Raw genomic sequence first — 27,891 nt, 5'->3', positions numbered from 1 at the left:
GTCTTCGGAAACCGATATCTTTATTCTGGGAATAAATATTACCTACCCTACTTAATATTAGTAATATCTTGATAACACTGTCAAAAAAATTAACTGTGAAATTGTGCCGCTAAACTCGATCGGGTAAATCCATTCGACCCTCTCAGCAAATATCTACCCAATACTTTTTCTTAGTACCAAAATTGCATAATCTGACAGATGGATGGTAATACCTACCTATTTTTCAAACATACCTATTATTTTTGGGACTAATTTGGATTTTTGACAAAATAATCATGACTGGATTAATGATAGTCACTTAGGGACTAGGGTAGAAAATACAATAAAGTTATTGATTTATAAATTGATGGAGTCTTTATTCTTGTTTTCACCCCACAGCCCCACACAAGCATGTGTGGCAGCAGCTTCTAGATGACCATTTAAACGAAATCGAAATATAACCAAAAACTAACCATATCTATTTCTATTTTGTCAATAGGTATCCTCCTCATCGCATCCTACATATGCAGCACCACAGCTCTCCCGCCCTGCGTCTGCGCGCGCGACTACACGCCCGTCTGCGGCTCCGACGGCGAGACCTACCCCAACAGCTGCATGCTCGACTGCAGCGCCCAGACCAAACAATATCTAAAGCTAGCCCACGGAGGCCCCTGCCAAGCAGAAACCTCCTGCATCTGCACATTTGAGTACAAACCTGTCTGCGGCATCGACGGCACAACCTACCCTAACAAATGCGCTCTCGGCTGCGAAATAACTAGAAACCCAGTCTTGACTAAGCTACATGACGGCCCTTGCGAAACTGAAGCCGTCTCCGAACAAGTTACTAAACTACCCACTTGCACTTGCACTAGAAACTTTGAGCCCGTCTGTGGAACCGATGGCGTCACTTACAGCAATATGTGTCTGTTGAAATGCGCGGCGCAGAACAAGCTTTTGGATAAAAAAGCTGACGGTCCCTGCGAGGATTTGACGGTTAGAGTAGTGAAAGATTTACAAGAGCCACCTAAGAAAAGCTGTGCATGCTTCAGGAATTATATGCCTGTGTGCGGGTCTGATGGAAAAACGTATGCTAACCATTGTGTGCTGGGATGCTCGAGTAACCGTAATCCCAAATTGAGCATGGCTCACAATGGTCCTTGCTAAGGCTATTAGCGTTATACCCCCGCTACACTGCTCTTCGCTCTACTCCTCCAGCTGCCGCGATGTTGCCCTCTCTGGCCAAGCAGTGCTCTACTCGCTCATTTAATCGCGACGCTGTTAGGTATTGCCGGTCCTTTGACTCGTGCCAAAATACCGACAAAATAGGAAGCGGTGGGCATGACGAGTACGTTTACTCGCACTACGTCTGTACCTACTCGTACGCCGTACTGTCCTCGCTACTTCCCGTGCCACTCGACGAGTGTGGCAGGGATATTATGTGTAAACGTGTGTCAAATCTAACAAACCGTTGATAATCGTTTGTCCCAATTGTCCCTATCGGTCATTTACAAATTTCCGTTTGTTAGAAAGATACAAAATTTAACAGATGTCTGTAAGAAGTTGCTGAACTTTATGAATAAGGGGGTATGCCATTGGTAGTTCGCTAAGTTTGTGCTTCTTGAGTCCTTGTAGGTTGATATAATTTACCAGTGGTTACTTTACTGGCCAATCGTACCGAAGACAGTATTGTATTTGATATATGGTTTGGTTATTAGTCAGTATGTTAAATTTTTTAGTCTGTTTGACAGCCTGGCCCAGTATTTTTTTATGAGTACTCCTATTCATGTAAAATAGCTATTTATGCAACAAGTGCGGAAATCATCTTTACGCACGTGTATCATACAATGTTTTACTATGCATTGTGCGAGTAAATAAAAAAAACATATAATGGCAAATAAGTTTAATTATTAAAAAAATTAAAACAAAAAGCACTAGTGCAGAAAAGTGCTCTTTTTCGCACTAGTGCGAGAAAGTAGCACCATATGTACTGTAAAAAAAAAAAAACAAAAAGCACTAGTGCGGAAAAGTAGTACTTTCCGCCGCATGATATGGCTCCGTAGGAAACGCACTTTTCGAGCACATGCATTGTAAACGTTTTGATAAAGTGCCAATAATATGTACAAAGAGATGGATTATAGAGTCCTAAAATGTCTTCCAAAGAACGAATATTTTTAAGGCCCAATGAATTAGTTATGTCTGATACTTAATTGTATGAGTGCGTAGTTTTATATACTTATTGTTATAAATAAAAATGTGATAATAAATTTGTGATTTTCTTCAAAAAATTCTCCTGAAGGTAACGTTGAACCTTACCTTACACAATACAGGTAGGTACGTAACATCATCAATTACCACATTTGCAATAATATCACAACTCTTGTAACTCGCTCGTCTGTATTGCGAACGTTTTTGGTCAGTTGATCGATATTAGTAACTAAAATACTCGCCATTCGACTAAATTACTAACGTAGTCCAAACAAGCCTTGGACATGCTTAATTACTTATCTTGTTTTCTCATACCTAATTATTTTGAAACAGTACGTTAAATTATAATATTCATGGAGGCTTATTTCTATTATATTATTAGAAATATAAATAAACAAATATGTAGTTAAGTTAAAACTTTATTCTAGAATATTTACAATTTTATAACCTAAATAAATGTAGATAACGAAGTAACATAGGTAAAGTCAAGGTCTAAAGATGTCGATGCGACCAATGCACTAAAAATATGTGTACACGTCCTTTATATTATGGCAATAAACTTGCAGCCTATATTGAGCAGCAGACATAGCTAAGCAGACCAAGTTGTCAAAAGTTGTTTTTCCGTTCTCCGTGCGGAAAGCGTCTACTTTCGGCCCGCTGCGATAGACGAAGTAGCAGCTTTCCGGTTCCGTTGAACAGAAAATATTATACAAACCTAAGAAAACAAAAAAGCGTCAGATCACATGTTTGTATAGACCTCGGCTTCGCCTCGGCCGACAATTACGTGAGACATTTCTTACTTTACTGCCCTGGGTATGTTATATTAGGTACTATTCCCTTATTTATTTTTTACATTGTGTTTACTAGTCCATCTACTGGGCCTTACTGAAAATCAGCGTCGCGGAGTGTGCCATGTTGGCTCACACCGTGACACCAAGCTGAGTAAGGACCATTTAGCGCAACCTCATTCTGTTTAATTATTTCTAGTTTTAGTCTTGTTATGTTGTGCTAATAAATGCTTTTTCTTTCTTTATTTCAACAAACTTCAACGCGCTCGTAACGTGGAACTTATTAAACCGCTTTTAGGCTCATAGTCCTAGACATTAAGCCCGTGTGTTTTTTTTTTCATTATAATTATCGAATTTGTGCAATAATGTATGATAATCTAATTGACACTGTTTTTAAATTATACATTTACTACGTTTTGAATCTTTCCTCGTAAGTTTGTTGAAAAACGTCGTATGAAACACGTGTGCTTTGGTCATTGCACACAAATCGGATTTCTTATTGCGCGCTCGCTTCCAGCTCGCGTGCACAATATCGCCCCGAGTGTAGTGACCAATGTAGCACACTTGTATCATAATGTACAATTAAACACACCGTTAATGTTAAGGTGTGTGCACATAATTTTGAATACCTTGCCCGCTTAACTACTAAGTTTTGTTGCTGACTGCATTTAGTAATTTTACGCTAAATTAGTCGTTTCGATAATCTTAAACCTTGACGGTAGGTACATGTAGGTGTAGAATGTAAAGAAAATAGAAAGCAATAAATAGTAATTGACTCAGAAGGCCTACAGCGAAATTCGAAAATTGCGGGCATCTTTCTTTGTCACCCTAATTACGCCTGAGCGTTGGGAGGAGCTTGCTGGAAGAAGGTCATGTTGGCGTTCTACCATGCATAACGGTGTCAAAATATTTGAAGATAACCGCCTCACCAGCCTAGACATAAAACGCCAGTTGCGGAAAGAAAAACCTAAGCCCTCCTACGTGTACACGTTCAACGCAGCTGGCCAACTTTATTGTCACGCGTGCAATAGGACATTTAAGAACAAGTTCGGCCTGGCCAGCCACATTAGGGCTCACGCTAGACAACGTCCATAATGTTTATTTGGGGTCGCCGTCATCGAAAACGATGAGGAGGACTATACGCCTTAGTTGGAGTGAAAGAGAAAGATTCCCGCAATTTGCGAACTTCGGTGTTCGCGGTAGGCCCTCTGCTACATTCAACTCGACAACAACAACAATAAGTCATTTCATTTGTTATTTAAGGAGATATTTGTATTAAAAGTATCGAGTTTAAAGTATTAAATTAGTTCCATGAAAAATAAAATATACAAAAAAAAAATTGTTTAATCAGGACATCATATAGATACAGAAACATCGATTTGGAGAATAACTTCACAATCACACTCGCTAATTTATATTCATTCGCTTCATTCAGTCTTATGGATTTACAGATTTTAACCGGCTCGAAGGACCATAAATAACAATTTCTTGTGAGCTGTTTTTTTTTTATTTCTTTTTTGCATTGCAACTGAGAAAAAAGTGCAGATATGTAAACAGGTCATGTCATAAGTAGAACGGTGTTTCGGTTTTTATCTGTAGCAGTTTTTCTGCCAGCGCATTCAAAGCGCAGAAAAAAAATCCGCTGTATGCCAGAATAGAAAACATCGGTATATGATTCGCCGTAACGTAATTTATGAATTTACATCGTTTTTCAGCATTAGAAGGAACTCCGCAGAAGTGACCATCAGGATGGTGTATTCCCATTTGTCCCTGCCACACGGAATGGTTTTGTAAGAAGCGCTCATTTCCATCGTACCTGGCGGGGACAAATGGGAATATACCATCAGGATTACAATGATTACTTATTAGAATATTAGACTTCACAATTTTACCGCATAAAGCTACTTTAGAAACTCATGCCTACTGTATTATTTCACTTAATGGGGTTGGCAACTGTCAAAGGATTAAAACTAGCATAGATGGCGCTAGCATAGGTTTCCCCTATCTCTAGTTTTGTTCTGAGCAAAGCTCGGTACCGATTTTTTTCTTCATACAAAAAATACCGGTATTATTACGTTCTTATTCGTTCTTTGGTTTATTATTTCATTTTTAATGGCACAATCTAATAATCCAAGTTGTTACCTAAATACATGATTCAGTCCTACGTAAAGAGCATAAAATCATTAAAAATATATGGCTGTTTCGGGTTTTTCAAAAAACCGGTTCCGAGCCCTGGTTGTGAGATTTGGTTTAAAGGGCGTCCAGGCCATAAATAAAAAAAAGAATTGACACAATTCTACGGATTGACAGGTAAACCCATGCCGGCGCCATTTGTAAAATACTTCAATCGGCCAACCCTATTGTTCGGGCGCGCTCGGCTCACGAAACAACTGCCCTGAGCAGTCATTAAGGTATAAGGTATTTTTATACAGTCTAATGGCCGATACAGACGGACTGCAACCCGACTGCTATTTGTATGAAAACTGCGCGCCAACTGCAACGTCGGCGTGCAGTTCCCATCAGGGATGTTGCGGATTTTTAAAGACTCACATCCGCGGATGCGGATGCGGATGTCGAGATTAGGCACATAAATAACGTCAAATATTACACTTTAGTAATTTTTATTTAAAAAAAAAACGAATCTTTTAGTATCGCATTACTATACTAAAGTCCAAATAAAACAAACTTTTCACTTCTTGTCGCTGTCCTTCATAGGCTAATGTGCTCGATCGACGAATCACAAAAACGAAATGAGATTCCTATTGGCTAATGACGAAATTACCTAGCACTTACGCCGCCGCTAAGACATTCCTGTACCTACCTGTTCCACATCCGCATCCGCATTAAGCTCCGCATCGATTTTATGCGGATGCGGATGTTGGAAATAATGCGGAAGTTCCGCGGTTGCGGATGCAGATGCGAATATTGGCAACATCCCTGGTTCCCATACAAATTGCAGTCGGATCGGGTAGTAGTATGTACCTGCCCTAATGAACGAGAAAGAGACCGCGTCATGCAACTCATGTGTCAAAGAGGGACAATGTTATTCGGTTTCAAATCTTGGTTTTGTAAGACAGTAAAAATTTTATACGTATCTATTAATTACCTATCCATTCTGTATTTCTGCGGATTTGTATCTAACCAAAAAAGAATTATAGTTTATCAAAGGACTGTCTTTCAAACATAGACAGAGATAATCATACTATCTTTGTCTTACACTAGTACTAGCACTCAAAAAAAGGATGAGTATAGTTTTTTTTTGTTCTTATTTACTGCCAATTTGGTTTGACCAACTATATGTATAAAACCATAATATTGCCTTCGGTTACCGCGATAGTTACTTATGAAATAAAACTATAAAAACGGATTATATCGCGTATATTGAACGCGAACGCGATTGTTGACCACGAACGTTGTAAAGGGTTCGAAACGTCGGGATTTATTATAAATTCAATAGTTTTATTTCATATATAAAACCATCTAAATCTAGTATCATAAATCCAACGCAGCCAACAACTCATCGCCTTCGTCATCATCTAGAAACGACTTGGTCATATCAGCGTCATTCACACTTGTATCGAAAGGCTCGACAAAATCGCCTAATGTGGTACTAAAACTGTTTTTACCAATATCACCTAGTGTGGTACATGAACTGTTTTGTCTAATATCACCTAGTGTGGTACATGAACTGTTATGACTATTGGTCTGTGTGTATTTTGGTTTGGCAAAATCACCTAATGTGTTATGTTGGTTGGTTTGTGTGTTTTGGGAGTCCTTCCTTATGTTGGTGCCGGGGATGTAGTCGTTTGGGTTCTTACATTTTGGGCTTAAGTACTGGATTATGTTGGTTCTGCTTTCCTGAGAAAATAATAAACAATTTGTACAGTTCTTTTTTTTTGTTATTACCTACAATCTAAATACGACTTCGAGAAATATAATATTAAGTGTATAGAACATTAGGTTAGGGGTTAGGTTAGGGTTAGGGTGTCGTCATTTAAATATTAACAATGAAATGGACTTACTTATATCATGAAAACTTACTTTAATTTTAATTATTTATTGTTTTAAATATTTTTACTCTATCAGGTACTCTAGAATCTCTTATAGGAAGAGATTTTTTTTAACAGCAAAATCAATGCAGACTTTGTTTTTGTTATTTGATTGCTAAAATAATATCATATTGTTTGTATGTTTATCTTACTTAATATATAGCGAGCGAAAGAGGTATATCATAATGGAAATCCGTGGTCTCTGCCTACCTCTCCAGGAAATAGGCGTGTTTATATGTATGTATTCTATATTTGAACGTTTGTGTTGCAAATATCACAATGTCACAGTGACACAGGATTACAGTAAAAACCATCAAGGCACTGTGAAACTACAAAATAACCTTTATAACCATTTAAAAAAAATGTTTTCACACTTTTATGAGGCGCGTAGTTGGGCGCGTCTTTTTTCGGAAACTTTTTTTTTTTTTTTATGAAATAGGAGGCAAACGAGCAGACATATCACCTGATGGTAAGCGATTACCGCCGCCCATGGACACCCGCAACACCAGAGGGGTTGTAAGTGCGTTGCCGGCCTGTAAGATGGGAATACGCTCTTTTCTTGAAGGTTTGAAGGTCATATCGGTCCGGAAATACCGCAGGCGACAGTTCATTCCACAGTTTAGCTGTGCGAGGCAGGAAGTTTCTAGAGAAACGCACAGTTGAGGACTGCCAACCATCTAAGTGGTGAGGATGGTAATGTTGTGTGTTGAAACTAATGATGGTCAATAATCTGTACATTTGGTACTTACTTGGTGTTTGGTGGTGGTGCCTTCAAACGAGTCCCCGCTGAGGCCGACGTCGTTCAGTACCTGTTACCAAAGATAGATATAACTCCGTAATAGATGGATACAGTCTAAGGAAAAAACGTACCTCGAAAATCAAGAAAATTTGATTCTCGTTCAGAGGGCGCTACTAGTTTTGGCCTACTGTCGTATAGATGGCATTGACGGTTTGGTTTGTTATTTAACAATTTTAACGCATATCAGTGAAAGAACATGGGTTAAAATCATAAAAATAATTAATGCAAATAAAAAAAAAATCATTTATCCATATTTAAATACATTTTATCGTATTTTTATAAATCTTCATTTTTAGTTTTAAAGTGTGTCGACAGATAGCAGTGAATTTACTGGGGTTACAAAATTTACTATGACAGTACCGCTCTAGTATAAGTTACTCTATGCTGTTAGTGAAAACATGAAAGTTAATAAAAAAATAAAAAAACCGGACAAGTGCGAGTCGGACTTGCCCACCGAGGGTTCCGTACTTTTTAGTATATTTGTTATAGCGGCAACAGAAATACATCATCTGTGAAAATTTCACCTGTCTAGCTATCACGGTTCATAAGATACAGCGTGGTGACAGACGGACAGACAGACGGACAGACGGACAGCGGGAGTCTTAGTAATAGGGTCCCGCTTTTACCCTTTGTGTACGGACCCCTAAAAACAGAATAATCATAACCTTTATTACAAACAATGAGTTTTTTTACATACCATTGAACATTTTGTTATTTTGCTACAAGTAAGTACATGCATTAGGCTTCACAAGCAATTTTAATATGGCCTATGTTACTTCCACACCTGAGATGAATCTAATGATGATGACACCTCATACATTTGTAATCAATCAAACGGTGTAGGTTGTAATGTAAGCCGTGTCAAGGAAGTATACATATATATATATATAAAACTCTGTAATAGATAAAACTCTGTAATAGATGGATACAGTCTAAGGAAAAAACGTGCCTCAAAAATCACGAAAATTTGATTCTCGATCAGATGGCGCCACTAGCTTTGGCCTACTCTCGTATAGAGGGCGTTGACGGTTTCGTTTGTTATTTATAATTTTAACGCATATCAGTGAAAGAACATAGGTCAAAATCATATAAAAATAAAAAATGTAAAAAAAAATCATTTATCCATATTTAAATACATTTTATCGTATTTTTCTAAATCTTCATTTTTAGTTTTAAAGTATGTCGATAGATGGCAGTGAATTTACAGTGGTTAAAAATATGGATGGTATAGAAAGGATGCCAATCTCTTATGGCAGAATTGTTGCAAAAGTGACCGCTTTTAGCTTTAAATAATAGTTCCTAATCTCTCCGGTGGCGCTAGTTAGGCTCTGGGACATGAGTATAACATGAACCATATAAGGCAACAAATAACCCGACCAAATTACGTAGGTTGTTTTTGATAGTATTTCGGTGTATGGTGGCGCCGCCTAATTACTGTTTTTTGATGGACACTTTTCATTCATAGAGATTTGGCTCCTTTATATAGTCTCCATGGTTAAAAAATTTACAATGACATTACCGCTCTATCTTATTATATCCTCTTTGATATATACATATGCATTCGTTTAAGAAACCCATCTTGTGCAGTCGGGTAAATATGTGCTTACATTGAGTTTTCCTTGAAGCATGGGCCACATGTAGTCGTCGCACGTCCCTCTCGCTAAGAGATATCGCGCGCACACGCCACCTTGCTGCCCTATTCGATGCGCGCGCGACTCCGCCTGCGTCAGGATCTACGAACAACGTTTATATAGGTAGTTAGCTTCTGCCTCCCTTCCTCACATTAGTGTACACTACCGTTAAAAGTATTTAGGCACCCGCGATTTTCACCATACAATTGTATACAAGGGGCGACATATTCGTTCACTCGAAAAAGCCCTTTAATAAAGATTAAAAAAAAAAAATTGTATACAATTTTTTTTTCAAAATCATACTGTTCGATCGCAGTCAAATGACTCTCTTACATGTTGGATTGAATTTTAATTTAGGTAAATATATTGAGCCTCTTCTAGAAAGAGAGGACATCCACTAGCCAGGTGGCAGGACGAAATTGTTGCCACTGCAGGCCAGAAATGGCAAAGTGTAGCACTAGATAAAGCCAAATGGAAACAGCTGGAGGAGGCTTTTACCCAGAAGGGGTCTACAGCAGAAAAATAAAATAAAATCTTAAAATATATGTATCAAATTCATATAATAATTCTCTGTAGAATAATGAGAAGCTCTAATAATAATAATAAATAATAATTGAGCCTCAAATTGTTGCCAAAGAAATCCTTTAGAATTTCGAGTTTACTTTATGCAACGATTTAAAAACCCTAAAACGATTTACCTATGGATTTTTTTACGCTTGCCATTTGGTAAATAGGCAATGTACACGAATATTCTGCACATCATTTTGAAGCTCGATATGTCTGTTTAACTAAAAAAAGTAAACTGCACAAAAAACTGTTACCCAACTGCGACTTATCGGTATAAATCTGAAAGTCGATTTTGTATACAATTGTAAGGAAAAATCCAGCCAAGTGCGAGTCGGACTCGCGCACGAAGGGTTCTGTACCATTACGGAAAAAACCAGCAAAAAAATAACGTTTGTTGTATGGGAGCCCCATTTAAATATTTATATTATTCTGTTTTTAGTAATTGTTGTTACAGCGCCAACAGAAATACATCATCTGTGAAAATTTCAATTGTCTAGCTATCACGGTTCATGAGATACAGCCTGGTGACAGACAGACTGACAGACGGAGTCTTAGTAATAGGGTTCCGTTTTTACCCTTTGGGTACGGAACCCTAAAAATTACGAGTGCTTAAATAGTTATGAGCGGTAGTGTATCTTCGGGCTGATGTGATAATGGTCCATACCCCAGGGTTCCAGTGCAGCTCGGCGAACAGCACCAACCTGGCGGCCGTGAGTGTGAGGCCGCTGTTGGCGGCGGTTATTGACTTACCCCAGGGTTCCAGTGCAGCTCGGCGAACAGCACCAACCTGGCGGCCGTGAGTGTGAGGCCGCTGTTGGCGGCAGTAATTGACTTACCCCAGGGTTCCAGTGCAGCTCGGCGAACAGCACCAACCTGGCGGCCGTGAGTGTGAGGCCGCTGTTGGCGGCAGTAATTGACTTACCCCAGGGTTCCAGTGCAGCTCGGCGAACAGCACCAACCTGGCGGCCGTGAGTGTGAGGCCGCTGTTGGCGGCGGTTATTGACTTACCCCAGGGTTCCAGTGCAGCTCGGCGAACAGCACCAACCTGGCGGCCGTGAGAGTGAGGCCGCTGTTGGCGGCGGTTATTGACTTACCCCAGGGTTCCAGTGCAGCTCGGCGAACAGCACCAACCTGGCGGCCGTGAGTGTGAGGCCGCTGTTGGCGGCAGTAATTGACTTACCCCAGGGTTCCAGTGCAGCTCGGCGAACAGCACCAACCTGGCGGCCGTGAGTGTGAGGCCGCTGTTGGCGGCGGTTATTGACTTACCCCAGGGTTCCAGTGCAGCTCGGCGAACAGCACCAACCTGGCGGCCGTGAGAGTGAGGCCGCTGTTGGCGGCGGTTATTGACTTACCCCAGGGTTCCAGTGCAGCTCGGCGAACAGCACCAACCTGGCGGCCGTGAGTGTGAGGCCGCTGTTGGCGGCGGTTATTGACTTACCCCAGGGTTCCAGTGCAGCTCGGCGAACAGCACCAACCTGGCGGCCGTGAGTGTGAGGCCGCTGTTGGCGGCGGTTATTGACTTACCCCAGGGTTCCAGTGCAGCTCGGCGAACAGCACCAACCTGGCGGCCGTGAGTGTGAGGCCGCTGTTGGCGGCAGTAATTGACTTACCCCAGGGTTCCAGTGCAGCTCGGCGAACAGCACCAACCTGGCGGCCGTGAGTGTGAGGCCGCTGTTGGCGGCAGTAATTGACTTACCCCAGGGTTCCAGTGCAGCTCGGCGAACAGCACCAACCTGGCGGCCGTGAGTGTGAGGCCGCTGTTGGCGGCGGTTATTGACTTACCCCAGGGTTCCAGTGCAGCTCGGCGAACAGCACCAACCTGGCGGCCGTGAGAGTGAGGCCGCTGTTGGCGGCGGTTATTGACTTACCCCAGGGTTCCAGTGCAGCTCGGCGAACAGCACCAACCTGGCGGCCGTGAGTGTGAGGCCGCTGTTGGCGGCAGTAATTGACTTACCCCAGGGTTCCAGTGCAGCTCGGCGAACAGCACCAACCTGGCGGCCGTGAGTGTGAGGCCGCTGTTGGCGGCGGTTATTGACTTACCCCAGGGTTCCAGTGCAGCTCGGCGAACAGCACCAACCTGGCGGCCGTGAGAGTGAGGCCGCTGTTGGCGGCGGTTATTGACTTACCCCAGGGTTCCAGTGCAGCTCGGCGAACAGCACCAACCTGGCGGCCGTGAGTGTGAGGCCGCTGTTGGCGGCGGTTATTGACTTACCCCAGGGTTCCAGTGCAGCTCGGCGAACAGCACCAACCTGGCGGCCGTGAGTGTGAGGCCGCTGTTGGCGGCGGTTATTGACTTACCCCAGGGTTCCAGTGCAGCTCGGCGAACAGCACCAACCTGGCGGCCGTGAGTGTGAGGCCGCTGTTGGCGGCAGTAATTGACTTACCCCAGGGTTCCAGTGCAGCTCGGCGAACAGCACCAACCTGGCGGCCGTGAGTGTGAGGCCGCTGTTGGCGGCGGTTATTGACTTACCCCAGGGTTCCAGTGCAGCTCGGCGAACAGCACCAACCTGGCGGCCGTGAGTGTGAGGCCGCTGTTGGCGGCGGTTATTGACTTACCCCAGGGTTCCAGTGCAGCTCGGCGAACAGCACCAACCTGGCGGCCGTGAGTGTGAGGCCGCTGTTGGCGGCAGTAATTGACTTACCCCAGGGTTCCAGTGCAGCTCGGCGAACAGCACCAACCTGGCGGCCGTGAGTGTGAGGCCGCTGTTGGCGGCGGTTATTGACTTACCCCAGGGTTCCAGTGCAGCTCGGCGAACAGCACCAACCTGGCGGCCGTGAGTGTGAGGCCGCTGTTGGCGGCGGTTATTGACTTACCCCAGGGTTCCAGTGCAGCTCGGCGAACAGCACCAACCTGGCGGCCGTGAGTGTGAGGCCGCTGTTGGCGGCAGTAATTGACTTACCCCAGGGTTCCAGTGCAGCTCGGCGAACAGCACCAACCTGGCGGCCGTGAGTGTGAGGCCGCTGTTGGCGGCGGTTATTGACTTACCCCAGGGTTCCAGTGCAGCTCGGCGAACAGCACCAACCTGGCGGCCGTGAGAGTGAGGCCGCTGTTGGCGGCGGTTATTGACTTACCCCAGGGTTCCAGTGCAGCTCGGCGAACAGCACCAACCTGGCGGCCGTGAGTGTGAGGCCGCTGTTGGCGGCGGTTATTGACTTACCCCAGGGTTCCAGTGCAGCTCGGCGAACAGCACCAACCTGGCGGCCGTGAGTGTGAGGCCGCTGTTGGCGGCGGTTATTGACTTACCCCAGGGTTCCAGTGCAGCTCGGCGAACAGCACCAACCTGGCGGCCGTGAGTGTGAGGCCGCTGTTGGCGGCAGTAATTGACTTACCCCAGGGTTCCAGTGCAGCTCGGCGAACAGCACCAACCTGGCGGCCGTGAGTGTGAGGCCGCTGTTGGCGGCGGTTATTGACTTACCCCAGGGTTCCAGTGCAGCTCGGCGAACAGCACCAACCTGGCGGCCGTGAGTGTGAGGCCGCTGTTGGCGGCGGTTATTGACTTACCCCAGGGTTCCAGTGCAGCTCGGCGAACAGCACCAACCTGGCGGCCGTGAGTGTGAGGCCGCTGTTGGCGGCAGTAATTGACTTACCCCAGGGTTCCAGTGCAGCTCGGCGAACAGCACCAACCTGGCGGCCGTGAGTGTGAGGCCGCTGTTGGCGGCGGTTATTGACTTACCCCAGGGTTCCAGTGCAGCTCGGCGAACAGCACCAACCTGGCGGCCGTGAGTGTGAGGCCGCTGTTGGCGGCGGTTATTGACTTACCCCAGGGTTCCAGTGCAGCTCGGCGAACAGCACCAACCTGGCGGCCGTGAGTGTGAGGCCGCTGTTGGCGGCGGTTATTGACTTACCCCAGGGTTCCAGTGCAGCTCGGCGAACAGCACCAACCTGGCGGCCGTGAGTGTGAGGCCGCTGTTGGCGGCGGTTATTGACTTACCCCAGGGTTCCAGTGCAGCTCGGCGAACAGCACCAACCTGGCGGCCGTGAGTGTGAGGCCGCTGTTGGCGGCGGTTATTGACTTACCCCAGGGTTCCAGTGCAGCTCGGCGAACAGCACCAACCTGGCGGCCGTGAGTGTGAGGCCGCTGTTGGCGGCGGTTATTGACTTACCCCAGGGTTCCAGTGCAGCTCGGCGAACAGCACCAACCTGGCGGCCGTGAGTGTGAGGCCGCTGTTGGCGGCGGTTATTGACTTACCCCAGGGTTCCAGTGCAGCTCGGCGAACAGCACCAACCTGGCGGCCGTGAGTGTGAGGCCGCTGTTGGCGGCGGTTATTGACTTACCCCAGGGTTCCAGTGCAGCTCGGCGAACAGCACCAACCTGGCGGCCGTGAGTGTGAGGCCGCTGTTGGCGGCGGTTATTGACTTACCCCAGGGTTCCAGTGCAGCTCGGCGAACAGCACCAACCTGGCGGCCGTGAGTGTGAGGCCGCTGTTGGCGGCGGTTATTGACTTACCCCAGGGTTCCAGTGCAGCTCGGCGAACAGCACCAACCTGGCGGCCGTGAGTGTGAGGCCGCTGTTGGCGGCGGTTATTGACTTACCCCAGGGTTCCAGTGCAGCTCGGCGAACAGCACCAACCTGGCGGCCGTGAGTGTGAGGCCGCTGTTAGCGGCGGTTATTGACTTACCCCAGGGTTCCAGTGCAGTTCGGCGAACAGCACCAACCTGGCGGCCGTGAGTGTGAGGCCGCTGTTGGCGGCGGTTATTGACTTACCCCAGGGTTCCAGTGCAGCTCGGCGAACAGCACCAACCTGGCGGCCGTGAGTGTGAGGCCGCTGTTGGCGGCGGTTATTGACTTACCCCAGGGTTCCAGTGCAGCTCGGCGAACAGCACCAACCTGGCGGCCGTGAGTGTGAGGCCGCTGTTGGCGGCGGTTATTGACTTACCCCAGGGTTCCAGTGCAGCTCGGCGAACAGCACCAACCTGGCGGCCGTGAGTGTGAGGCCGCTGTTGGCGGCGGTTATTGACTTACCCCAGGGTTCCAGTGCAGCTCGGCGAACAGCACCAACCTGGCGGCCGTGAGTGTGAGGCCGCTGTTGGCGGCGGTTATTGACAGCACCCCGCACCGGCAGGACTCCACGTACTGGAATTTGTCCACTAAATCCTGGTAAAATAGAACACCATTGGTTATAGTATGAATTATCTCAGATGATTTTTTCGGGCTCGTGCCCAAATCTGTTAATAATAACAATAATAAAATCTAGCGATAATGGGAGCCCTAAACGCTTTGCTAGAGCCATATCTGCGGACTAGTAAAGATTTAGAAGATACGCACTCGATCATGTACTGCGGTGCCATCGCGGCGTGCCGTGTTGCTCGAGTCAAGTTTCCGGACGCTGAACGTGCACCTAGGACCGCCGGAGGTGTCCCTGCATGGCAAGCGCGGATCGAGCGACGTATCAGCTCGTTTAGGACTCTCATTGCAAAGCTGATCTGCTTTAGGGGGGGGCAATAATCGCCCCCGAGTAATGCGCTTTGTGAACCAGGCGTTCGCGGAGACGGATATCAGGCCCCGCGACTACATGGCCAATGTTACAGAGCGCGTCGACTTTCTAAAGCAGAAAGTCTATGCATGGGCAAACCGTATTCGCCGCTACAGAGAGCGTGTGGATCGATTCCAACAGAATCGTCTTTTCCAGAGTGACCAAAGGAAGGTGTACCGAAGGTGGGAGGAAACCAACCTTCGCGCGTCCGACACGCAGACGCCGGATGCTACTGTCATGACTGACTTCTGGCGTAGCATCTGGTCGGTGCCTGTCGGACACACCGAGGGGAGTTGGATGAGTGTTGTTGAGCATGAGTGCGAGTCCATCGAACCTATGGGGGCAGTCACCATCAGCCCCGATGACATAAGTTGTACCATCCGCACGGCCCAGAACTGGAAAAGTCCTGGGCCGGATGGATTGCACAACTTCTGGCTAAAATGGTTCCGATGCTCGCACTCCTGCTTGGCAGCACAATTTCAACAAGCCCTCGAGCTTGGTTCTCTCCCACCTTCCTTAACAACTGGTGTCACCTTCCTGCTCTACAAGTCCGGTAGTACCACGGAAGCGAAGAACTACAGACCCATCACATGCTTGCCTACACTCTACAAGCTCCTTACATCCATTTTGAGAGCAAAAATCAACGCGCATATTGTCGCAAACAATATTTTGGCCTCCGCTCAAAATGGATGTAGGGTTGGGTCCCGTGGTACTAAAGAGCTCCTCCTCATAGACATGACCATATGCCAACAAGTTCGTCGGAACGGGGGGGCCCTCTCGGCCGCCTGGATTGACTATAAGAAGGCCTATGATTCGGTGCCTCACTCATGGCTGAAAAGGGTATTGGAGTTGTATAAACTTGATGCAGCTTTAATATCCTTCCTAAGTGCATGTATGAGGCAGTGGATCACAGTCCTTCGTCAACCAGGTGGTGGGAATGACCGTCCTGGCCCGCAGGACTTTATAAGGATCGAGCGAGGAATATTTCAGGGTGACAGTCTGAGTCCCCTGTGGTTCTGCCTAGCTCTGAATCCCCTCAGCACCCTGCTGAAGGATTCAGGGTTAGGTTGCCGGCTTCGGAGAGAGGGTGAAGTCATTTCTCACCTTCTGTACATGGATGACCTCAAACTATTTGCGCCAAATAACCAAGACTTGATGGTGCTACTGAAAACCACAGAAGTTTTCAGTACCGCCATCAGAATGGAGTTTGGTGTCGATAAGTGTGCGGTTATGCATGTACAGCGGGGGAAGGTTGTAAGTTCAACAAATTTACAACTTTCTGAGACTATGTCTTTCAGATCTATCTCTGAATCAGAAACCTATAAATACCTTGGTATGTCACAGTCGTTAGGTATTGAGGATGAGGGTATTAGACGGACGGTGAAGGAGCGCTTTTTCAGTCGGCTCACAAAAGTCCTTAACAGTCTTTTGTCAGGAGGCAACAAAGTGCGCGCCTTCAACGCCTGGGTAATGCCCCTACTCATATACTCCTTTGGCATACTAAGGTGGACTCAGACCGAGCTGGATGCCCTGGATCGGAGGGTCCGGCTACTGCTCACCACACACCGTATGTTACACCCACGCTCGTCAGTTATGAGATTGTACATCCCACGGAAGTGTGGAGGCCGAGGCTTCCTAAACGCCAAAGATCTCCACAACCGCGAGGTGTGCAATCTCAGGAATTATTTCCTTAACAACGAGTGTGGGATACATTGTGACGTGGTGGTAGTAGACAGGAAACTCACGCCGCTCTCCTTGGCAAACGAGAACTGGCACAAACCTGTGGTACAAAGTACTGCGGACCGCAGGGCGGTATGGAAGGATAAGCAGCTACACGGGCGGTTCTACAAGGCCCTCACGGGACCCGATGTAGACCTGCTCGCGTCGGTGAACTGGTTACGATTCGGGGACCTCTTCGGAGAAACCGAGGGTTTTGCCTGTGCAATTGCGGACGAAGTTATGATGACGAACAACTATCGGAAATATATCCTGAAGGACGGTACGGTCGACATTTGTCGGGCATGCCGCCGTCCCGGAGAGTCACTCAGGCATATCATTTCCGGTTGTTCTCATCTTGCTAACGGCGAGTACTTGCACAGACATAATCTCGTAGCCAGGATTATTCACCAGCAGCTTGCTCTTCTATATGGCCTTGTGGACCGCGAAGTACCGTACTACAAGTATTTACCTGTGCCAGTTCTCGAGAATGGTCGTGCCACGCTCTATTGGGATCGGTCTATCATCACTGACAGGACTATTGTAGCCAATAAGCCTGACATCGTGCTCATAGATCGAACGCAGCGCCGGGCTGTGCTCGTCGACGTCACCATCCCCCATGATGAGAATCTCGTGAAAGCCGAGAAGGACAAGTCCAGCAAGTACCTAGACTTGGCTCACGAGATAACCGCCATGTGGAATGTTGACTCGACGATCATTGTTCCTATAGAGTCGTGTCAGCGAACGGTCTCATTGCGAAGAGTCTCGACCAACACCTAGAGAGACTCTCGCTGGGTGGTTGGATCAAGGGTCAGATGCAGAAGGCGGTGATCTTGGACACGGCGCGGATAGTCCGCCGGTTCCTCTCTCTGCGGCCCTGACCACCGGCAGCTTGGGCCCTGCCTCGCTGCTGGCGGCACCCTAGGTTAGGTTTTTTATAATGTGTTTATATGTATTTTGTATTGTTTTGTTAGTGTTTTATATTTTACTTTTATATACATATTATAAAAATCCTAACTTAAGAAAAAAGATTAATAAAGAGAAATAATAATAAAAGAATTTTATTTCGGACATAAATCCATAGTTGTTAGTTACATATTACATTAACTTATAAAATAGTGTTAGTAGAATTACGAAACTAATCTTAACCTACATTATTTATTTATTTATTAGAGCTTTTCATTATTCTACAGAGAATTATTATATGAATTTGATACATATATTTTAAGATTTTATTTTATTTTTCCGCTGTAGACCCCTTCTGGGTAAAAGCCTCCTCCAGCTGTTTCCATTTGGCTTTATCTAGTGCTACACTTTGCCATTTCTGGCCTGCAGTGGCAACAATTTCGTCCTGCCACCTGGCTAGTGGATGTCCTCTCTTTGTAGAGCCCGGGGGACCCTTCCATTTGGTCACCTTAACTGTCCACCTCCCGTCGTTAAGCCTTGCCACATGACCAGCCCATCTCCATTTCATGCTCTGAGCAAACTGTAAGGCATCAGTTACTTGTGTCCTTTTTCTAATGTCGGAGCATCTTATTCTATCTTTTAGTTTTATGCCTAAACAGCTTCTTTCCATTGCTCTTTGGGTGGTCTGTAGTTTATTTTTGGTTGAATGATTTAAGGTCCAGGTTTGAGAGCCATATGTGAGGCAAGGTAGTAAAGATGAATCCATCACTGTTTTCTTCCTTCACCTTCACTACATACCTAAGTATAAATTTACCTATTTTACTGCAGTGTGGAGTTTTGTCCACTGCTGCAGCAGAGGGGAGTCCCACCTATCCAACAACGCTATCATGATACTGTTAGTGCTGCTCCGACAACAAAACAAGACAAAACAAAACAAAAGCCTTTGTTTCTTTTAAGAGCGGTCTTCAGCACGTGCCAAAGCAACCATGTCGCTTAAAATGCAACTATCGTGATAGTAGTAAGGTTCAAATTTATGTGACAGCTCATTCAGGAACAATCAGGGTGGTCTCTTCTTTGGAGATAACAAAACGCGTTATCTCCGAATGGGCTGTTTCATGAATTTGAACCATATAAATAGAATGATAAATTTGCTTTTTAAACGGGCTTGTTCCTGTTAATTATTATCACAGATTTAATATATACGCTAGATGACGCAAATACCACGATATATATTGAAACCAAGCGTGCCAACTTTTTCATGCAAAATTTACGCACAATATAATTTTAAAATTACTTATCTGTGATAGGAAATATGTTCCTGCCTTTGGGTGCTCGCAATTTTTGGGGTGTTGCAGTTAATTATCATGCAACGAAGCATTTTTTAAGTTTTCAAGGACGTCCGGTTGCAAGTGGGTTGCAACAAGAGCGACGGTCGACCTCGACGCTTGGTCGGGATTCGGACACGCGAAGTAGATGCATTTGCGTCTTCTATGGTATATTTATTTCTGTGATTATTCTAAAGCAGTATATGGCTTCGTATGTGGTAAAGGGTATGATATGAGGGTATGATAGAGCGATAAAGATAGAAACATTATTAATTGAGTGACTCACCGCCCTGGTGTTGGTGGGCGTGGAGCCGGTGATGCAGATGTAATGGACCTCCTCCTCGTCCAGCGTGGAACATATCGCCTCGATCACGGCGCGGTGGTGCGCGAACACTAGAAACTTGTCAGTGGAAGAACTTAGCAGTTGACGGATGTATTTACTGAAAAAAAAAAGAAAATAAGATTTTGACAAAAATGGTACAAGCTTTTATCGCTGACTGTACTTTTTTTCCACAGGCAACTAATACTCATCGAGACAATTCTAAAAACCCCAATCACAATTAGGTTGCGTTGTTTTATCACAGAGTTCCTATGACCACCTCCTGTCTTCATCATCAGATCAGCTCGATAGTGCCATAATATTGCATTGTCACCCGACTTACATGCGTATGCAAACCGGGAAGATGGTTAAATTAGTTACCTTAGATTCCATTACATAGTTACATACAGGTCGACGGTCGACCTAATAAAAGCGTGTTAAAAAAACATTAATAAGAATGAACTGGTTACGATAGTGCAAATATTTACAAAGAGTAAATAGAAGGGCATCCTTGCGTAGCTTAAAACTGAATAAATGTATGGTTCCGACTTTTTGAGAAACTTTCAAAATCTCAATCGATAAAACTTGCTCACTGTGCTCACTAATATAGTCCGTTTTTTAAGGATTAGAAATTCGGTAAACAATTTTGACGTGTGTTTTAATTGAAAAACGCTTTTTAAAAATCATAGTTACTGATTTTTAAAAAGCTTTTAAGGCTTCTTATTTTTGGGTAACTGAGCCAGTGAAGTAAGTAGTAATGGGAAATAAAAATGTTATAGTGACAATTTACTCACCATATAGCGGGAATCTTGACACGGGCTGACTCGCTAAAGAAATTCAAAAGTGCGGTGTGCCGTTCCGAAGCCCTGGAGGAGCGATAGGATTCCGCCATCTGGGAGAGACCCGTCTTGTCTTCTTTACTAAATTCTAGGAGCGTCTCGTCAAGGAGCACTGATTCTCTGGAAATAAAATGATTCATTACCAACACGACGACTCACAAACGTCGAAAATAGTCGTCACTAAAACGCAGTAAATAAAATAACATCCAGAACCCATCACACTACGGGTCGGTTGCACCAGACCACAGAAATAAATATACCATAGAAGACGCAAATGCACCTACTTCGCATGTCCGAACCCCGACCAAGCGTCGAGGTTGACCGTTGCTCTTTACAGTCCGCGCGCGTCAGTTGTTGCAGCTGGACGTCCGTGAAAACTTAAAAAATGCTTCGTTGCATGATAATTAACTGCAACAGGCCAAAAATTGCGAGCATCCAAAGGCAAGCACATATTTCCTATCACAGATAAGTAATTTTAAAATTATATTATGCATAAATTTTGTATGAAAAGGTCGGCACGCTTGGTTTCAATACAAATCGTGGTATTTGCGTCATCTAGCGTATATATTAAATTTGTGCACCAAACTGTTTGTCATCGTTAAACAGTTCGCTAAATTTTATTGTATGGAAAGTACATAGTTCACTGCTGAGTGACGTTGATCAGTCTGTCAAGCGTGGTTGGTGCAACTGGCCCTTATAAATGCCTTTTAAGCAGGATCTAAACGAATGACCTCCAGCTTTGTAAGGCCATTACTGGCTAGGCTAAGAAGCCGTTTGTATGGTGTTAGCCATATTTTATAATTTACCTTGTCTTCTGTTCCAGTTCAGTGAGGACTTCCTCCTTGGTGCGCCTGATGAGGAACCGCTTTTGAAGTACAACCTGGAGTTCGGCTAGGTTGGACTGTCCGGTCATGTCCCAGCCAAAGTTGGTTTGTTTAGCTGCACAGTACCTTTTACCTACACAGAGATCAGTTTATAATTACTTGATCATTATAGGGAGTTATATTGCAATGTTCTGCCGCCAGAGGCAGCACTAACACAAACCGTAAACCATAGAGTAACTCATACTGTGCCTTAAACAGATGACATTGATGCATATGGGACATAAATATGGGATTGATGCATCACTCATATCAAAGATAGATCTAACTCCGTAATAGATGGATACAGTCTAAGGAAAAAACGTGCCTCGGAAATCACGAAAATTTGATTTTCGATCAGATGGCGCCACTAGTTTTGGCCTACACTCGTATAGAGGGCGTTGACTATTTCGTTTGTTATTTATAATTTTAACGCATACCAGTGAAAGTACATGGGTCAAAATCATATAAAAATAATAAATGCAAATAAAAAAATCATTTATCCATATTTAAATACATTTTATCGTATTTTTATAAATATTTATTTTTAGTTTTAAAGTGTGTCGACAGATGGCAGTGAATTTACTGGGGTTACAAAATTTACTATGACAGTAACGCTCTAGTATAAGTTACTCTATGCTCATATTTACTCGTAATCGTATTGTATTCATTATCAAGGAGCGGAATTATCATAGCAGAAATCAAACTTCAAGAGGTATTGACCATTGTGTTTCATCGACAATTCCAGTTATCGATGTTATCGAATCTTTTCACATGTTATCGATCACCACCTTTTTACATTATTCTGTAACATTTGACCTTTTTGCATCTCCATATTAAAATAAATCACGTCAACGTTATATATGTCATTTATGTAGCTTGTTTTCACAAGTCATTCCGGTGCCGTGTTACTAAAACAAATCGATAAAGAAGTATTCTTGTCTAAGTTACAATGCAGATTCTTCCACTAGTTCCGCTATATTACAAGTATATTGCTCTCATTGTGGAGTTAATTTAAAACAACGAAAAAATAATCGCACTTAAACTATCGTGAGACATATTTCAAAATATTTATCAGTACGGTTTTTACTCACTATTATTTTTAGTCGCTTTTGGCGACATGTTTCGGATTCTTTGGGAATCCACTGCACGACGCGCGCCGCGTGCACGACGTACAACCGCCGCGGACACTCGTGCCTGAGGATGGATTCCCAAAGAATCCGAAACATGTCGCCAAAAGCGACTAAAAATAATAGTGAGTAAAAACCGTACTGATAAATATAACGAAAAAATAGTAAAATAAATGTATTTTCTGTTTTATCCATTATTTTTCTAATCCAAAAGTCTAATTTCATTACTTAAACGATGTCGTGTTAAGTGACAAATATTTATCGATAGTCAATAAAACACAGTAGACAATCCCTCTTAACATTTCATTTCTGCTATGAGAATTCCGTAGGCTAAATAAAATCAAGTTGAGTATGTATAACTCAATGGGTCCATTCAGAGCCAGTGTGCCACTCAAAAGTATCGTCACACTCAATTTGGAGTTGAGCGGTAGCTTATATAATTAATTATTTACCATATTCATTGTAGGAGTTGAAGAGTTTAGGCTCAATAAGCTCAAGCTGAGTGTAAAGTTCAATAGGTCGACTCAGAGCCGGTGTGCCACTCAATAGAATCATTCTAGCGCTCAATTTTGAGATATTCTTGAGCGCTAGCGTGCATTTGGCGTTTGGGGTCTTCACTTGATGAGATTCGTCCTGAGAAATAATAAAATAAGTAAGACATATAGGTACAGGAAGACAAGAGACATTGAAATATGAGTGACGTTTTTCGATATCATTGTCGCTTGTCGATAAGGCTAATTCTAAATTGAAGCTTTATGGAAATAGCGTCTTATTGGCAACCGACAATAAGTGCCCTTTTGGTTGAAAATGGCACATATTAAAAAAATTACAGTATACCAAAATTAAGTTAATATACTATATTGCACGTGTTTTAATTAAAAGTTCATCTTAACTTATCTTATCTTATCTTATAGTTTCGGGGGCCCTTACGGATACACTTCGACCCATAGGGATCTTTTGTGCAGTTACCCCCTAGGAAAGATCCGTCCGCTACTCAAGAGCTTTCCCCACCATCTGCATATGCCGGATGATGGACCTTATGGGTAGCTTTTTGAATTCCTTTGGTACCAGGTAGCCTGTTCCAAAGTCCTTCATTCTTTGTCTGGCGAGGGCGTGACATTCACACATAAGGTGTTCTATTGTCTCTTCCTCTTCGCCACACATACGACAATCGGTGTTGTCAGCGTGTCCCATCTTGGCCAGGATTCCCTTGACCCCGTAATGGCCAGTAAACACCCCCGTTATTATTTGGAGTTGCCGTTTGCTAAGTTTCCAAAGCTTTTTGCTCCAACCAGAGTCTACCCCTTGTATAAAGAGCTTTGAGTGCTTTAGACCCGTCAGACTGTCCCATTCTTCCTGGTGTTTGGTCTTAGTAAGGTCTTTGATAGCCGTTGTGATGGTTCCCTGTGAGAGCCCCACGAATGGGGACCACGAATTCCGGACCTATAAGGTTGTTTGCAGATTCGGCTCTGGCAAGTTCATCTGCATTCTTAACTTAGCTTCTCTTGTCAATTTTCCACCGAGACTGCCATTTAATTTATTTTTACTATAAAAACAAATGCCTATTAAATAACTAAGATACTTACTATAATAACGACGCCGAACTTCTTGTCTCTGAGTAGATCCTTGTGGATTGTCACCATCTTGTAGCTTACTATCACAATTTGCGTCTGAAAGTATATAAAAATTGAGCAGAGATTAAATTTTATACATTTTAAGTAAGAGTTAGGGAGATAAAGAGTTGTGGCCTTTCAAAGATTGCATATACTCCAGAATATACTCTTTTTTTTAGTATATGATATGACATATAAGCTAAGCTAAGCCAGGTAACCAACTCAGGCGTGACTGAGTCCAAATCTTCAGCTGGTCCAGAATACGAGTGAAGGGGACAGCGTGGGAATATAAGGTATGATCAGTAGTCTGCTCTTCCTGACCGTATGTTAGAGAATTACAGCAGTCAAAAAAAATTACCCTAAAAATGAGACTGTCATATACTGCTGACGAAACTATACCCCAATTTATATTTAGTTCGTTTTGGTCAGTAGTGACCAAAACGCACAAAAAATAAACTTAAGTACACATTCGTCACTGGTGCCGAAAGCGAACTAAAAATATATAATTGCGTTTTTGTCAAAGTGACGAATGTATCCTGGACCTGTGAATTTATAATAGTAGTGTGAGTACTTAAAATACCTGTCTGTCAGCAACTTGCTGGGCATCCTTGTTGCTACTCAGTGTGACGATATTCATCATCGGGATAGTGGGCAGGAGCTCATGGATCTTGCTCTGCCAAGTGTCTCTGAAATTATAAAAAATTCCACATATTTTTACAAATGAAGTTTCCCGTAAAGACGGCCTTTCCAGCTTTGAATACACAATAAAAGTTTAGATTGGCTTAAATAAAAGTTTATAAGTCAAACTTCATGCGCGGCATGAAGATCAGAATCAGAACGTCTGCACCGGATATTCGGTTATTATTATGGAACCTATGTTTTCTGAATTAAATGATTTTTATTTTTTATTTATTTTTATAATCCGGGCCTATACCGGATAGTGACCTATAATCCGGCCGTATACCGGATAGTAACTTTACTTTATGTTGGAGTAAACAAACACGGTTATAAATTTATAATCATACTCGTTTATTATTTGAAAACAATTTAAACATTCCACTCACTTGCACGCGCACTAATTTCGAACCTAGAAATGAGCCGGCCGAATATTCGGCAGCCGGATACCGAATATTCGGCCGATAGCCAGGCCGAACATCCGGTACCTACCCGGCCAAACAACTATACGTTGCATCTCTAATATTGAGTGTTATCAAACTGCGCGCTGTACAGTTGAGCCACTCGTGACAGTTGAAATTCTCACAGATGATGTATTTCGGTTGCCGCTATAACAACACATACGAACCCTCGGTAGGCGAGTCCGACTCGTACTTGTTGGTCTTGTTGAGCTCTAGTCAGACTTCTATTGTCATTCTGGTTCATTGGCTACGCCAAATGACTTACCTCATAGAAGAAGTAGTAACAATGAGCAGGGGGAAGTTATGTTTGTAATAGCTGGCAATGGCTAGGGCTTGGAAGGTCTTCCCGAGGCCCATATCGTCGGCTATCATGCAGCGGCCGCGGTGTGCTATGCCAAATCTGGAAAATAAAAACATTACATTAAATAAAATTAAATAAAAAAGCCCTTTATTCAATGTAAAAACGGTTACATATAAATTTGAAAAATTAAACAAACTTAAAATTAGTGTATTAATTACATGAATCCCTAGTGGGTAAAGGCCTCCTCCAGTGCTGCCCATTTGTCCCTGTCCTGTGCGAATGACATCCAGTCTGTGCCGGCTGTTCCTTTTATGTCATCTTCCCAGCGTGTAAGTGGTCTACCTTGGCCTCTTTTGCCAAGTGGGCCTCTCCATTTAGTGACTTTCAATGTCCATCTCTTGTCTGTTAGTCTTGCTGTATTTCTTTGCATAACTCAAGGCATCTGTTGCTCTTGTTTTTTCTCTTATTTTAGAGTGTCTTATTTTGTCTATTTTTCATATATGAGCATGCTTCTTTCTAACGCGCGTTGGCAAGTGATGATTTTCTTTTGAGCGTTTGCTGTGAATTTCCATGTTTGGCTTCCATATGTCATTACATTGTACAGTAATTATAAAAGTAATTACAGTACCATGTTGCCAGACTCCAGGACGCGGTGGACTTTACACACGACGGCCCGGAAAGGTCCAGATGGAAAAAGGAAGAGAAGATGGCCATTGGCACGCTGGTCTGACGATAACATAATTAAAATAGCAGGGGCCAACTGGATATGGGAGGCCCAAGACCGAAAAAATTTAAGAATCTGGAAGAGGCCTAGATACCTCTTAGGAGGGTTCTGGAGTAATTTTTCAATATAGACAAATACAGTTTAAATTTTAGATTAAGTTTTATTACCCAGATATAAAAGGCTTTTTCATTTTTATTTTATTTTATAGTGGCGCCATCTGATCGAGAATCAAATTTTCTTGATTTTCGAGGCATGTTTTTTCCTTAGACTGTATCCATCTATTACGGAGTTATATCTATCTTTGACTGTATGTTCTGTTCTGCTGTTCAGTTAGGTAATTAATCAAACTGGATTGCACTGTCCTGTGTGTTTAAAAAATATATAGATAAATTTTCTCATTTAAGACCAAATTACAATAATACTAGCTACAAATAATTACCTAACTCCATCTTCTTGAAATGGCATCAACTTATTCCTAAGCGTAGACTCAACGGGCGACAAGTCCAGAGTCCTAGGGTCTGTGATCTGAGTCCGTAGGATCTTCAGCACAAACTGCGGTAGGGCTCCGAGCACTATATGAGGGGCTAGGGGAGCCACCTTGGTCATTAACTCTTGGTAGTCATTTATGGAGAAGTTCCATAGTTTGGATGAGGGATCTATAAATACATTTAAAAAAAAATTAATGTACATCTTAATAAAATAAAATAAAAATAGATCATAGGGCTTAAAGGTCCACAATAAGCATCTTGTTCTTGAAGATAATATCATCAAGGCAATGTTCAAGGAGGTAGATAGATAGATAAAATACTCTTTATTGGCACACCTCTGTGAAAGATACATTTAAGTAATAAAAATATGGTAAAACATTATTTTATAATTTAAGCCTATCCAAAAGCGACTTGGAGGAACTGTCATAGATCATGATGATCCATACACATCAAGTATAGGTGGTGATCTTTAAATTAATATTTTAATATAAGATATAGTACAAATGTTTACTTACTAATTAAAGTTGTGTTGTATTAAAAAAATCTTACCATAGCTCTTAGAAGGTATAGTTTTAAAGACATTAATAAGAGGAGGGCAGAATTCCGACGGATTAACCTCGAACCTCTCTTCCGAAATGAGGTACACAGTCCCACTCACAACTTTAGTGACCGGCACACTGCTTTCCAACCCGCTGCATTCAGGCTTTGCGTAAGGATGGAAACTTCTATTCCCATTACCAAAGTTACCAGAATTTCGTACGGGACCAGCCCAAGATTGCCCTAAAGAGGTCCGAGGGGACGGTGTGCTGATTGGAGATGGGGAAGACACAATAGATTTGTTTTGATCTTGTGCCTTGTTTTGACGCTTTTGTAACGCAGCGAGACGCTTTCTTTCGATTTCCTCCTTTGTGCAAGCCATATCACATGGCTAGCTCAGCTTGATTATAAGCTATCTACGGTGTTTTGGAAAAGTAATTCCCTTTTAACTTCTTAACACAAAAGAAAAACAGCAAAACCGCGCACCGATTTTTTTTTAACTGA

At 43.6% G+C, this 27,891-nt stretch overlaps 2 protein-coding genes across 2 annotated transcripts in view; one reads left to right on the top strand and one right to left on the bottom strand.

The window, feature by feature from the left end:
* The window catches only part of LOC134746505 (serine protease inhibitor dipetalogastin-like), a 3,093-nt gene extending 918 nt beyond the window's left edge, over positions 1 to 2,175 (top strand). The window contains exon 2 of the mRNA XM_063680916.1: positions 479 to 2,175. Coding sequence (XP_063536986.1) covers positions 479 to 1,143 — 665 coding nt within the window. The 3' untranslated portion in view covers positions 1,144 to 2,175. The remainder of the gene's footprint in view (positions 1 to 478) is intronic.
* LOC134746523 (SWI/SNF-related matrix-associated actin-dependent regulator of chromatin subfamily A-like protein 1) lies at positions 2,004 to 27,891 on the bottom strand. Its single transcript, XM_063680937.1, has 13 exons — positions 27,400 to 27,891; positions 26,802 to 27,018; positions 25,603 to 25,737; positions 24,782 to 24,887; positions 24,175 to 24,258; positions 23,041 to 23,221; positions 21,405 to 21,555; positions 20,554 to 20,718; positions 19,727 to 19,880; positions 14,983 to 15,114; positions 9,428 to 9,553; positions 7,771 to 7,830; positions 2,004 to 6,830 (listed from the first exon to the last, which is right to left on the bottom strand). Exons 1-13 carry the CDS (start codon positions 27,767 to 27,769, stop codon positions 6,465 to 6,467), a joined length of 2,247 nt encoding a protein of 748 aa, XP_063537007.1. The 5' UTR covers positions 27,770 to 27,891; the 3' UTR covers positions 2,004 to 6,464.

The sequence above is a fragment of the Cydia strobilella genome, chromosome 13 (assembly GCF_947568885.1).
Source record: "Cydia strobilella chromosome 13, ilCydStro3.1, whole genome shotgun sequence".
Classification (NCBI taxonomy): domain Eukaryota; kingdom Metazoa; phylum Arthropoda; class Insecta; order Lepidoptera; family Tortricidae; genus Cydia; species Cydia strobilella.
The sequence above is the reverse complement of the archived record's forward strand: the minus strand, read 5'-3'. Positions and strand labels throughout refer to the sequence as shown.

Excerpts from the sequence above, each read along its gene's own strand:
- LOC134746523 (XM_063680937.1), bottom strand. The coding sequence starts at position 27,769 with ATGGCTTGCACAAAGGAGGAAATCGAAAGAAAGCGTCTCGCTGCGTTA. Across the intron at positions 25,738-26,801 it reads TTTCAAGAAGATGGAGTTAG|ATTTGGCATAGCACACCGCG; the intron begins GTAATTATTTGT and ends TTTATTTTCCAG. Across the intron at positions 19,881-20,553 it reads GTCAAGATTCCCGCTATATG|TAAATACATCCGTCAACTGC; the intron begins GTGAGTAAATTG and ends TTTTTTTTTCAG.